Source organism: Mobula birostris, chromosome 4, assembly GCF_030028105.1.
Source record: "Mobula birostris isolate sMobBir1 chromosome 4, sMobBir1.hap1, whole genome shotgun sequence".
In the NCBI taxonomy this organism is placed as follows: Eukaryota; Metazoa; Chordata; class Chondrichthyes; order Myliobatiformes; family Myliobatidae; genus Mobula; species Mobula birostris.
The window spans coordinates 18,660,238-18,675,250 of record NC_092373.1 but is presented as its reverse complement, the minus strand read 5'-3'; the positions used below and the strand labels follow the sequence as shown (position 1 = coordinate 18,675,250).

At 45.5% G+C, this 15,013-nt stretch overlaps 1 protein-coding gene across 1 annotated transcript in view; it reads right to left on the bottom strand.

Moving 5' to 3' along the window:
* The window catches only part of LOC140195856 (E3 ubiquitin-protein ligase SIAH1-like), a 41,368-nt gene continuing 26,355 nt past the window's right edge, over positions 1-15,013 (bottom strand). The window contains exon 2 of the mRNA XM_072254495.1: positions 1-722. Coding sequence (XP_072110596.1) covers positions 165-722 — 558 coding nt within the window. The 3' untranslated portion in view covers positions 1-164. The remainder of the gene's footprint in view (positions 723-15,013) is intronic.

Below are 15,013 nucleotides of genomic sequence, written 5' to 3'. Positions count from 1 at the left end.
TTTCTGAAATATATATTTATTTAAAAAAAGCTATTATGGCAACATAATTTAAATAAATTGGCACAGTCAGTTAAGCTCCACAATGATTTTATGTCTAATCTACAAGATAGACAAAAAAAGATTAGCAATGAGTCGTTACCCCAGACACCGTCACCACTGAACGATCATGAGCAGCAGGTTGATATGGTGACGTTAATCCCCAGGTTACCATTGTCGGCAAAGAGGTGAGCGATGGCCGCGTCGAAGACCAGGCAGTCGCTGTTGAGGATGGCTGTGGCCACGCCGTCGTGAATAGAGCGGGGGGTGGCCTCCCAGGTCAGGCGGCGGCGGTTGCCATTCAGCTCGAGTCGGTAGGCAAAGTTCTCAGCCTGCTTGCGGGCGCCGATCAGCAGCACGACGGCGAAGAACTGCTGGTGGCCCTCGTACTTCTCCTGCTTCTCCAGCACCAGCATGAAGTGGCGGCCGAAGCAGGACTGCATCATGACCCAGTCTACCGCGCCGGGCAGGTTGATGTCCGTGGCCAGGAACACGATGTCCTCTCCCTGCAGGGTGGTGATGCTCTTGTGCACGTGCACCAGGTGAGACATCACCTGCTCCAACGAGCCCTGCCACTTGCAGGAGGCGCCGGGACAGGGGCAGGAGTATGGCCGGAACTCGCAGGCATCTTCGTGGTCTGGCTTCTCGGTGTGGTGTAGGGTCAGCAGGCACCCCGTCGACGCGTACTGTCAACAAACAGAGAAACCTCCGTTAAACCTTTCATCTCCTGGGGCAGTAGAGTCAAAAAAGAGAGAGCAACCCACAAAAAATAAACCCCAGCACATCAGGCAGCAACTACGGAGAGGAAATGGACATACGACACCCTTCAATAAGGACCCTCACCATTCAGAACATGTCCTCTACCAAAAGGGAGGACGTACAGGAGCCTGAAGACCCACCCTCGATATTTTAGGGAGATTTATTTATTGAGATGCAGCATAGAATAGTTCCTTCGAGCCACGCCACCCAGCAGTCCCCCGATTTAATCCCGGCCTAATCACGGGACAATTAACAATGACCAATTAACCTGCTAGCCAGTACGCCTTTAGACTGTGGGAGGAAACTGGAGCACCCGGGGGAAACCCGCGCATCACGGAGCAGCAGCAGTAGTTGAACCCGGGTTGCCTGTACTGTAAAGTGTTGTGCTAACCACCACGCTCCTGTGCTGCCCGATGTCATCTTCCCCTAAACCATCAGATTTCTGAACGGCCCACGAACCCATGAGCACAACCTCACTCTTCCTCATTTGCACTATTTATTGTTGTAAATTATAGTAATTGTTTATGCCTTGCACTGTCCTGCTGCCAGAAAACATCAAATTTTTACATTTGTCAGTGATAATGATTCAGATTCTGATCCCTCTGTGGGTGACCAACCTGCTGATCTCCTCCAGCTTTATGTGCATTGCTCCAGATTGAAACATTACAGTCTCTTGTATCTCCACTGAATTAGAGTTAAGAGAGTACTACAGCACGGAGACAGGCCCTTCAGCCCATCTAACACATGCTGACCCGATCATCTTCCTAGCCCCATCTTCCTCCATCCAGACCATAGCACTCCACACCCCTCCCATCCATGTACCTTTCCTTAAATATTGCAATTGAACTCTCATATGTCAGTGATAAACCTGCTGCCTATTCACCTCTAGCAGGTCATTCTACACTCACACCTCTGAGAGAAGTAGTTTTGCCCCAGATTCCTCTCAAATTTACTCTAAATCTATGACCTCTAGTTCTAGTTTCACCTAGCCTGAGGTGGGGGGAAAAAACCGGAAGGTGCAGGTTTAATGTGAGAGGTGAGAGATCTAAAGGAGATCTGAGGGCATTTGCTTTTCCAGACAGAGGATGGTACTATCTGGAACGAACTGCCAGAGGAGGTGGTAGAGGAAAATACAGGCATGTTTCGATGTACTTAGAAAGGACAGGTGTAGAGAGATAGTTGACTAATGCAGGCAAACTTGAAAATGTGGATAGGCATTATGTTTGGCAAGGGTGATGTGGGGTGAAAGGTGCTGTTAATGTTCTAAACACAAGACATTCTGCAGATGCTGGAAATCTTGAATACACATTAAATGCTGGAGGAACTCAGCAAGACAGGCAGCATCTTTGGAGGGTGAATAAATGGTCAACGTTTCATCTGGTCATTGGTCCCGGCCCAAAACATTGGTTCTTTATTCCTCTCCATAGACGCTGCCTGACCTGCGAGTTCCTCGAGCATTTTGTGTGCGCTGCTCTGTTTGTCTTCCCACAGAAGCTCCTCGACTTGGTAACTGTTTCTGGCATCTTGAGTTTTTTTAAAATCACCTTAGCTGAGCTCCTTAATTTTAACAGAAAAACTTTAAAATTATGCGGCCAATGTAATGCCCATCTCCCAGGGCAGCCTGGAACACTGATATACAGTACCTTTTGCAGTGCAGTGGTTCCTGTAATGTGGGAAACCTGGCAGTCAAACGCCACCAAGCTGCTTCCACAGACAAGAACCACCAAGTAATGTGGTAAAACGGTTGAGTAAGGGGTTTAACAAAAAAATGGCCAAGAAACTAGTTTCCTCAAAACGGTGTTTCATCCACCAAACAGCGGCAAGGTCAGCCTACAGTACTCCCTCAGTAACCGGGACTGAGCGTGGGTGATGTTCTGAGGTCTGGAATGTGACTTTAACCCTACACGACCTAACCAGAGAAACACAGTAACTCACCTCATTATCGTAACACTGGGACTGGATGAGGAGGGTCGACTTTTATCCTTGTGTGGAGCCAGCTGTTTTCCTGACAGTGAGACAAGAGCTGGACTCCAAATTCAGCTGGGTCAACCACCCCCTACTCACTGACAGCACAATAAGGGACCATGGCTTTTTTTAAGCTACATCCTCGCAGTTGACTCTTCAGCAAATACACCCAGTGGCCACTTTATTAGGTACCTCCTGTAGTCCATTCACTTCAAGATGTGACATGTTATGCATTCAGAGATGCTCTTCGACACATTACTGCTGTAAGCTTGAACCAGTCTGACCATTCTCCTCTGACCCCTCGTATTTTCACCCACAGCACTGCTGCTCACTGGCTGTTTAAATTTTTCTCCCACACCATTCTCTATAAACTCTGGAGACTGTTGTGTATAAAAATCCCACAAAATCAGTTTCTGAGATACTCAAACCACCCTGTCTGGCACCAACATTCTTTCCACAGTCAAAGTCACTTAGATCACATTTCTTCCCTGTTCTGATGTTTGGTCTGAACAACATCTGAACCTCTTGACCATAATGCATAAAAGCATGCAGATGAGTTGTTGCCACATGACTGGCTGATCAAATATTTGCATTAACAAGCAGGCGCATCCAATAAGCTGGCCATTGAGTGTATATCGACAGGTTGAAAAGGTTCTGATTCAACATGGATTCTATCAGTAACATTTTGCAACTGAGATTTTCATGGTTATTCTGCTCCAATGCAGTGATTCACATGAACAAAAACAAACTAAACTATTAAAGCAATTCCAAGAAACACATTCTTCTTCCCCACTCCCTCCCTTTATTCCATGCTATACTGTCTTTGATCAAATTCCAACCTCGTCAGCCTTTTTTCACTCCAACCTTGCAGCTTCTGTCATCATTACCAAGATGCCTCTTCTTTGTATCAACTCCGCAACAAAGCCATCAATTCCATCATCCAAATCGTTGACATAGAACATAGAAAACAATTGGTCCTAACACAGACCCCTGTGGAACACCACTAGTCGCCGCGCATTCCCACGCTTTGCCTCCTGCCAATCAGCCACTGCTTTATCCATGCTAGAATCTTTCCTGTAATACCATGGGCTCATAATTTGTAAGCAGCCTCATGTGTGGCACCTTGTCAAAGGCCTTCTGAAAATCCAAGTACACAACATTAACCGATTCTCCTTTGTCTATCCTGCCTGTTACTTCTTCAGAGAATTCCAGCAGATTTGTCAGGCAAGATTTTCCCTTGAGAAAACCATGTGCCATGTAACACACTGTATTTTTTTTAAATGTGCTGCACTCGGTCACGAAACAACAAGTTCCACAGCACTTGTTTACTTATATATTATTCAGAGATACAGCAGCTGAACAGGTTCTTCTGGCCCAGTGAGCTATATCGCCCAGCAACCCATCGATTTAACACTAGGCTAATCACAGGATAACTTGCAATGAACAATTATCCTACTCACCGGGATGTGTTTGGACTGTGGGAGGAAGCTAGGGCACCCAGATATGTCAGTGACAATAAACCTGATTGTGATTTGTTCTCCAAGGGTATTGCCAATATTTTATCATGTGTTTTACTTGGGTAGTGGCAAGACAAGGTGGTGTTGGATGCCCACTGCCTTAAGTAATGCTTTACATACACTCAGTGGCTACTTTATCCGGTACACCTGCTTGTTAATATAAAACTGTATTCAGCCAATCATGTGGCAGCAACTCAGTGCATAAAAGCATGCAGGCATGGTCAAGAGGTTCAGCTGTTGTTCAGACCAAACATCAGAATTGGGGGAAGAAATGCAATCCAAGTGACTTTGACCATGAAATTACTGTTGATGCTGTGTGGGGTGGTTTGAGTAGTTCCGAAATGGCTATCCTCCTGGGATTTTCCTGCACAAAAATCTCTAGAGTTTACAGAGAATAGTGCAAAAAAAAAAAAAGTGGCAGTTCTGTGGGCGAGAAAGCCTTGTTAATGAAAGGCGTCAGTGAAGAATGGCCATTCAAGCGGACAGGAAGGTGACGGTAACTCGTATAACCACGTGATACAACGGTGGTGTGCAGAAGAGCGTCTCTGAATGCACGTGTTGAACCTTGAAGAGGATGGCTCACAGCAGCAGAAGACCAAGAACATACACTCAGTGTCACGTTATTAGCTGCAGGAGGTACCTAATAAAGTCACCACCAAGTGTGCCTGCAGTACACAGCAACGTGTGAAGCGGAAGGAGAAATAAAAGACACCAAACGTGCAAATGAGAGAGCTTCCTCAGCCTCGCCACACACTGGGCCGGGTTGAGATTACTGTCACGCGCACAAGTACAGTGAGGTTCTGGTACTTGCTTGTAGCAACACAGGCACGGAGGCTCAGACAACACTCAGAATACAGATTATATAAGGCAGAGAGAGAGAGAATAAAAACTGTAAAAATCACTGTGGAAATGCAAGAGGGCCCATTGTTCCATTGCTGAGGTAGTGTTAGTGTTGTGCAGGTTGGTCCAAGGTACTGAAGGTTGTAGGAAAGTTGCTGTTCCTGAACCTGGTGGTATGGGACTTCAGGCTTCTGTAGTGCCTGCCTGACAATGGTAGCAAGATGAAGACGTGACTAGGGTAGTATGGATTCCTAATGGTAGATGTCTTCTGGAAGCAGTACCTCCTGCAGATTCTGTCGATTGTTGCGAGGTGGTTTGGGCCTGTGATGGACCAGGCTGTGTCCACTACTTGTTATGTGCCACGTCGTATGACTTGGGCGATCATGGTCTTATCCATGACCATGATTGCTCTTGGCAAATTTGCCCACAGAAGTGGTTTGCTATTGCCTCCTTCTGGGCGGTCCCTTTACAATCTGTTATCAGTACTCTTCAGAGACTCTCTCTCAAGCGTCAGTGGTCACATAACCAGGACTCGTGATGTACATCAGCTGCTCATACGACCATCCACCATCTGCCTCCTTGGCTTCTCATGACCCAGATCGGGGGGCTAGGGAGGTGCTACACCTTGCCCAAGGGTGACCATCATGCCAGCAGAGGGAAGGAGCGCCTTACACCCCCTTTGATAGAGATGCACCTCCATGCCGCCAGCTACCACTGCTCTTTACACCATTTTATGGGAAAGTAACCTAGTCCAGTTCAAGTATTCTGGGGGCAAGGAAGCCGCGTGGCAAGTTTGCAAAATTTTTAGCCACCTGAAGACCAGGCCGCCCTGAAATCACAGCTCATTCTGCGCAGGCAAACCAGGTGAAGTAGAGCCGATGAGCAAAACTTCACAGCTGGCTGAGTCAGAAATCAAGGGCGTCATAACTAGGAGGTGGATCAGCACTTTCACGATGAGTCACACGGAAATCAGGGCGACTTAACTAAAGATAACCGTCGAGGCTGTGAGGCAGTAAACGGTTGTGTGGGCGGCAGCCACAGCCTGAAACCTGGCATGACTTGATTAACTAGTCAAATAGGGAGCCTCCTACAGCACCACCGCAGAGCAGGGGAGATGCAGAAAGTTTACAAGTACCTTTACTAACAACCTCCACTATCCTTCTTACTGACCATTTGCCCTCAACAGCCCTTGTACGCCTGCAACCTTGCTGCTGTCCAAGAAAAGGTGAAATATGAAGCCTTACCAAAGAGGATACCAAAGAATTTCCAGATAAAGAGTTTAAAAAAAAAAAAGAGGCAATAGTGGATATTGGACCACTGGAAAATGACGCTACAGAACTACTAATGGGAAACAGAAATAATAGACAGATGTAGTAAGTATTTTGCGTCAGTCTTCACTGTGGAAGTCACTAGCAGTATGCCAGAAATTGGAGCGTGTCGGGGGTAGGTGAGTTTAGGTGCTCGGGAAGCTGAAGGGTCTGAGGGTAGGTAAGTCACCTGGACCAGTCGGACTACACCCCAGCATTCTGAAATAAGTGGCTGAAGAGATGGTGGTGGTACTATAATGATCTTTCAGGAATCACCAGTCAGGAATGGGTCCACAGGACTGGAAAATTGCAAATCCACTACACTCTCTGAGAAGGGAGGCTCCTCTCCCAATATACACATAAATATTGAAACACACAGAAACCAGGGGTTTTAAGGTGGGGCAGACTCAAGTGCCAAATGACCTAATTCTGCTCCTGTATCTTATGGTCTTAAGGTTCTCATGACTTTTGGGTAGCCTCCTTGTAATTACATTTTGCATTTATATTTCTGATCTCTAGACTGGGACACTGAACAAACATAAAAGTATTTTGATGAATGGCGTTACTGTCAGATATACACAGGAACGCAATTTGTCTGCCACAGTACCTGTATGTCTCATTTTAGTCTCATAATGTCTCAATTATGACTCATAATTCATCTAATTCAGATGTGCTGACCAGCTGCGTCACCATCTAGCATGGGAATTGCAAGGCATCTGACCGCAAGACCCTACAAACGATTCAGGGGACTGCATTGGGGTCTCTCTTCCACCCAAGATATTTATCAAGAGTGCTGCATACACAGAGCCCTTAGTATTATCAAGGATTCCTTCTATCCCTCTCAGTTTTTTTGACCCTCTAACCATCAGGCACGAGGTATCGCAGCATTCGGACAAGGATTGTTAGGATGGCCAACAGCTTCTTCCCCCAGGCTATGAGACTACTGAACTCCCTGCCATCATCCAGGCCTTATGACGTATGAAGCGCCAGTCGCATTATACTGTTTACTTTTTGACTTGAGTTGTAAAAAGCACTTCATGCTTTTGGAATATGTTATTTGTGGTAATATTACTTTATATGCTGTGTGTATGCTGTGTGAGAGTTATATATACTGAGTTGTGCACCTTGGCCTGGAGCAACATTGTTTCGTTTGGTGGTATACATGCGTCCAGTTGAATGACAATGAACATGAACTTATGAAAACTCCAATCAGTGTGGAAAAGATGATTGAAAATTAAGAGCTCATAAATACAGGAATCATTAATAAGATCTCAGGAGAATCACAAACAAGAGAAGATCTGCAGATGCTGGAAGTCCAATTTTCTCCAGTCCTAATGAAGGGTCACGGCCTGAAACGTCATCAGGACTTTTTCCCCGTAGATGTTGCCTGGCCTGCTGAGTTCCTCCAGCATTTTGTGTGTTGTTAAGGTTGAAGAACATGCTACCCACAGTGTGGAGAGAACGTGGTGGAACTCACTCCCACCAGGAGTGCTTGAGACGAAGTGGATAGATGTACTAATGGGGGTGAGAAATCAACTCAGTACCCACTTTTTCAGTACACCTGCTCATTAATGCAAATATCCAATCAGCCAATCATGTGGTAACAACTCGACACATAAAAGCATGCAGATATGGTCAAGAGGTTCAGTTGTTGTTTAGACTAAACATCATAACGGGGAAGAAATGGAATCTATGTGACTTTGACCACAGAATGATTGTTTGTGCCAGATGGGGTGGTTTGAGGATCTCAGAAACTGCTGATTTCCCGGGGTTTTTACACACAAGTCTCTGGAGTTTACAAAAAAAAAAACCCAAAAAAGTCCAGTGAGCAGCAGTTCTGTGGGCGAGAACGCCTCGCTAATGAGAGAACGGTCAGACCAGTTCAAGCTGACAGGAAGGCGACAGTAACTCAAATAACCATGCATATGATAACAGTCCAAGTCTCTACTTGTTAGTCACCAATGTGAAATGTCAGCATATTCATCATGATGTGAAACTTGACATACACCACTGAAACACAATAGCCAGTAATCTCACCACTGTTACATCTTCGCAATTAAAAATTCTGGCAGTTCACCACCAGTTGCTCAAGTGCAATTGGATCTAAGAAATAAAACACTGGCCTTGTGAAGAATAATTTCTTAATTTTTCTAGTCTTGAGGTTGGTCAGAGCAACAAACTGGTGTACAGATACACCTAATGAAGTGGCCACTGAGTGCATGTTGTGAAATTTGTCGTTTTGTGGCAGCACTACAGTGCCTTTAGCAGATTGGTTGAATGCCCAAGTTGGTACGGTCTTTCATTGATTCTCTCAAGGTCATTATTCTTTGGATTTATTGAGTATGCCCGCAAGAAAATGAATGTCAGGGTCGTACATGGTGACCTACATGTACTTTGATATTAAATTTACTTTGAAAATAATGACTAGTGCAAAACGTGAATAACAAGGTAGTCTTCATGGGTTCCTGGACCGTTCAGAAATCTGAAGGCAGAGGGGAATAGGACGTTCTTGATAAGTTGAGTGTGGGTGTTCAGGCTCTTGAAGTGCCCCATTCTGTGAGTATGGTCCCACCAGAACTCCTTATAACTGCAACATTGTATTTCCTTTGCATTTTTGATTGATATACCAGCATTTGTCATTACCTGCATGTGAAATGACCTTGCATGTCAATCTGTAAAGCTTTTCAGTTCCATTGCTTATAGCTTTATTGCACTCCATTCTGCACTTGTAAATGTATAAAGTCAAACATGACTTTTTTTAAAATTTATGTATTTATTTTTAGGGATGTTGTCTGGTAACAGGGCCTTCAGGCCCAATTATGCCCATGTGACCAATTAACTTACTAACCAGTACGTCCATGGAGTGTGGGAGGGAACTGGAGCACCCAGAGGAAACCCACGTGGTCATGGGGAGAAGGTATGGATTCCTTACAGACGGCAGTGGGAATTAAACCCGGGCCACTGACGTGCACTGACCCCCATCTTGCTGCCCCATTCTACCACAGTTTTGCCCATTCGTTTAATGACATCATCTTTGTACTTGTACGTTCCACTTCTTCCTTTTGTCACCTATCTTTGTATTGGATTAGCACACGTGCTCTCCAACCAGTCATTAGTAAATGACTAGAGAATGATTATGGCTCAAAGATGCCATAATCAAAGAGCCTGCGGGGGAAACTCTGATCACACACTCCACGGTAGACTTTGCATCAATGATCACAGTCCGAGCATGTGCTGGGGGCAGCCTGCAAGTGTCGCCATGTTTCCATTGCCAGCAGAGTACATTTGCAGCCTTCTCACCCCACCCCATACATATTTGGGAGATCTCCCTACCCCAGAGATATTTGGGTGATCTCCCTACACAGTCACGGCGAGAGCGTAGAAACTCCTTACACACGGCGGCCGGAATCAAACCCCGATCAGGGATTGCTGGCGCTGTAAAGTGACTGCGCTAATCGTTATGTTACTGTGTCCGCCTTGCTCCATGTGCAAGGTGATCCGGTCATGTCAGGAATACTGGGAACATGTTAACACAAAGGCCGAACAAAATGCTGAAGCAGCTAAAGACGGCAGATCATGGGGAAAGTACCTGTCGCTTGGTAACCGCAGAGAAGGGCAAACTTTTAACAGTCTGGGCCAGCTGCTGAAAACAACACATGTTTAAGTCCAAGAGGAAGTGAAAGGGTTGACAACTCAGCATTAGTTATGATCCAGAGGGGGAAAAACAAGTTTTTTTTAAACTTGTAATTCAGTTATGTTAAAGTGCAAGTTATGATAAAATTTTAATTAATTGAAAGTGAGAACTGAAATTTGATATTTAATGGGAACTGGTTTTATTATTTTAGGAAACAAGCTAGAGATATGTCTCTTCCAAAAGTGCTCCTTCCTGCAGGTCACCTTCGAGCAAGGTGTAGCACCTGCTTAGCAGCCCCCCCCCCCCGCCCCCCACACACACCCAGGATCAGGTCACCTTTGGGCAAGGTGTAGCACCTGCTTAGCCCCTCTCCCCGGATCAGGTCACCCTTGGGCAAGGTGTAGCACCTGCATAGCACCCCGCCCCTCCTGGATCAGGTCACCCTTGGGCAAGGTGTAGCACCTGCTTAGCCCCTCTCCCCGGATCAGGTCACCCTTGGGCAAGGTGTAGCACCTGCTTAGCACCCCGCCCCTCCCGGATCAGGGTCACATGAAGCCACGAGAGCAGGTGGTGGATAGCCATTTGAGCAGCTGGTGCAGATCACAAATCATGGTTATGCGACCACTGACGCCAGGCAGACAACCTCTGAAGAGTATTGAGGACACCCATCTTGTACAGACACTGCCCAGAAGAAGGCAATAGCAAACCACTACTGTAGGAAAATTTGCCAAGAGCAATCATGGAAAGATCATGACCGCCCACGTCATATGACATAGCACATAACAAGTGATTGGTCTTATTATAGTCAAATGTACAAAGACAGTGGAAGAACTTTTGTTTTTATGCTATCCAGACAGATTACATCATGCATAAGTACATTGAAATAAAGAATGCAGATTAAAGTTCATCTACAAGGAGTGCCGACACAAGAAAGAAGCATTCATCATCAAGGACCCCAGCATGCAGGCCATGCTGTCATCTCATTGCCACCCTCGGGCAGAAGTTGCAGGGGCCTCAGGTCCCACACCACCATGTTCAGGAACAATTACACTCTGCAACTCATGTTCTCAAGATTAATTATTTACTTTTTAATTATGAAAGGTGGAGACACAGATCATGTTGAGGAAGCAGGGAGCCTGCAGAAGGACTGAGACAGATTAGGAGAATGGGGAAAGTAGCAGCAGATGGAATACAGTGTAGGGAAGTGTAGGGTCATGCACTTTGGTAGAAGGAATAAAGGCATGGACTATTTTCTAAATGGAAAGAAAATTCAAAAATCAGTGGTGCAAAGGGACTTGACAGTCCTCGTGCAAGACTCCCTAAAGGTTAGTTTGCAGATTGAGTCAGTGGTGAGGAAGGCAAATTCAATGTTAGCATTCATTTCGAGGGGACTAGAATACAAAAGCAAGCTTGTAATGCGGAGGCTTTATAAGGCATTGGTCAGAATGCACTTGAATCAGTTTGGGTCCCTTATCCAAGGAAGGATTTGCTGGCATTGCAGAGGACAGGATGTTCACAGGAATGATTCTGAGAATTTAAAGATTATCGTAAGAAGTGTGTTTTATGGCTTTGAGCCTGTACTCACTGGAGTTTAGAAGAATGAGGGGGATTCTCATTGAAACCTATTGAATATTGAAAGGCCTAGAAAAAGTGGACGTGGAGTAGATGTTCTGAACAGTGGACGAGTCTAGGACCAACCTCATAATACAAGAATATCTCTTTAAAACAGATGTGGAGGAATTTCTTTAGCTAGTGGTTGGTGAATATAGCGAGAGGATTTGAGTACAGGAGCAGGGAGGTACTACTGCAGTTGTACAAGGCCTTGGTGAGACCACACCTGGAGTATTGTGTGCAGTTTTGGTCCCCTAATCTGAGGAAAGACATCCTTGCCATAGAGGGAGTACAAAGAAGGTTCACCAGATTGATTCCTGGGATGGCAGGACTTTCATATGAAGAAAGACTGGATGAACTGGGCTTGTACTCATTGGAATTTAGAAGATTGAGGGGGGGATCTGATTGAAACGTATAAGATCCTAAAGGGATTGGACAGGCTAGATGCAGGAAGATTGTTCCCGATGTTGGGGAAGTCCAGAACGAGGGGCCACAGTTTGAGGATAGAGGGGAAGCCTTTTAGGACCGAGATTAGGAAAAACTTCTTCACACAGAGAGTGGTGAATCTGTGGAATTCTCTGCCACAGGAAACAGTTGAGGCCAGTTCATTGGCTATATTTAAGAGGGAGTTAGATATGGCCCTTGTGGCTACGGGGTTCAGGGGGTATGGAGGGAAGGCTGGGGCAGGGTTCTGAGTTGGATGATCAGCCATGATCATAATAAATGGCGGTGCAGGCTCGAAGGGCCGAATGGCCTACTCCTGCACCTATTTTCTATGTTTCTATGAATCTGTGGAATTCATTGCCACAGAAAGCTGTGAAGGTCAAGTCATTGGGTATATTGAAAGCGGAGGTTAATAAATACTTGATAAGTAAGGGTATAAAGGGTTCCAGGAGGACAGGGGGATGGGGTTGAGAAGAATAATAAGTCAGCCATGATGGAATGGCAGAGCAGATTCGATGGGCCAAATGGCCTAATTCTGCACTTTTTAAAGAAAAGTCTTATTTGCACAATTTCTCTTCTTTTGCACATTGGTTGCTTGTCAATCTTTGTAGTTTTTCATAAGTTCTATTGCATTTATTATTTTCCTGTAAATGCCTACAAGAAAATGAATCTCAAGGTTGAATTTGGTGATATATATGTATATTTATTGTCAAAGTACTTTGATTTTTAGGTACTTAAATCAATATAATTTATGACAAATACAAATCCCTTGAAGAAAAGCAATCCAACAGGGCTCGTGAAAAAAGCTACTGCAAGATGAAAGGGAAAAGTTTGCAATTTTCCCAAAAGGGGAAATGAGCCCGAGGACTTTAGGAATTCAAGGAGCACAAGAAAGGAAAGGTAGAACAAGAGTAATCCAATGGGAAACAAACATACACTGTAAACGAGTAACAAGACGGGGGTTGATCAGTGTATCCCATAGGTCTGATATCCTGCATGTTTGCATATTGAGTGTGGCAGTTTGGAGGACAATAGATACACTGGTTGAAGAAACAGAAATGGAGTGTTTAAATAGTGAGAGATTTTGTTATTTGTTGTTCAAACAAACCTTGTTGTGTGTTAATCTTAACTGGAAGAGGATTCAAAGAGACGATACTTGATACTCAATGCTTTCGGAGTAACTTCTTCCCCTCCGCCATCAGGTTTATGAATGGACAGTGAACCAACTCCTGAACACTACCTCACCACTTATTTAATGTTAATCTCCCTCTTGGCACTTATCCCTGCAGGGAGCCCAAGTCCTACACCTGCCCACACATCTCCTCCTGCACCTGCATTTAGGGACACAAACAGTCCTTCCAGGTGAGGCAGCATTCCATCCGCAATCCGCTGGGATCGTCTGTTGTGTCTGATGCTCCCGATGCAACCTCCTCTGCGCTGGTGACATCCGTCAGAAATTGCGGGGCCGCTTCGTTGAGCATCTCCGCACCATCTGCCACAAGCGGGACTTCCCGGTGGCCAAACATTTTAATTCCCATTCCCATTCCCAATCCATGGCCTCCCTCTTGTGCCAAGGTGAAGCCACCCTCAAGGCTGATTTATACTTCTGCGTCAACTCGACGCCGTAACCTACGCAAGTGACCTATGCACGTTGTGAGCATTTATACTTGTGCGTTGGTGTGTCTGCATCGCTCTGCAATTTGCACACGTCATGCATGCGAACTCACCTGCTCGTGCAAGGCTTCATGGTCATGGTACTCTTTCTCGGGGTAAACAAGAAGTGAGCGTCTTTTTTCGTAAAAGCGAAATGTGTCCTCCATAATTTCGGAGGTCTGTAAAGCTTTATGGAAAGCATTGCAGCCAGAGTTCCTGCCCTCCCTTCAGTCGCCCAATGGGAAGCTACTGCAGCGTAGGAGGAAAAGCCATGCTACCAAGCGGACCAATCACAGCTGTTGCACTCTGCGTTGCCGCAACGCGTAGTTACATTTTGGGAGAGGTGCGCGTCAGGCTACGGCGTAGGGATCTGCGTAGACACTGTGTAGGGTTCACGGCTACGCCGTGCCTACGGCATCAAGTTGACGCAGAAGTATAAATCAGCCTTCAGGGTGGTAGAGGCATCCGTCTGCGTACCTCTAAACTGATGGTTTGAATATTGATTTCTTCTTCCAGTGAATAAAATCCCCCCCCCCCCAACACCCATTCCCATCTTCCTCTGTTCATCACTTTGACCTTTTACTTCTTCTCACCTCCTATTACTTCCCCGGTCCCTTCCTCCTTCCCTTTCTCCTATTGTCTACTCTCCTCTCCTATCAGATTCCTTCGTCAGCCATCGACCTTCCCCCCCCCCCCCCCACCTGGCTTCACCTCTCACCTTACAGTTAGCCTCTTTCCCCTTCCCTTCCATCTTTTAGTTCAAGCATCTCCCCCCCTTCCCTCTTAGTCCTGAAGAAGGGTCTTGACCCGAAACATTTCACTGTTTACTCTTTTCCATAGATGCTGCCTGACCTGCTGAGTTCCTCCAGCATTTTGTCCGTGTTGCTTTGGATTTCCAACATCTGCAGACTTTTTCATGTTTGTCATTTAACTTAATTTTTTAAATACTGTATATATTTTTTATTATAATTTTAATGTATTGCACTCTACCATGCTGCAAAACAACAAATTTTACGACATATATCACTGATAATAATTCTGTTTGTGATTAAGGGTCTTCTGTCCTACACAAATAACGCAATTGGAATGGAGGCACACCAGGTAATTTCCGCGATGGAGGAGAGCGGAATGTACATTCACTGGTAGAAGAAATCAATATTCAAATCATCAGGTTAGAGGTACCCAGACGGAATACAAGGTGTTGCTTCTCCATCCTGAGGGTGGCCTCATCTTAGCACAAGAGGAGG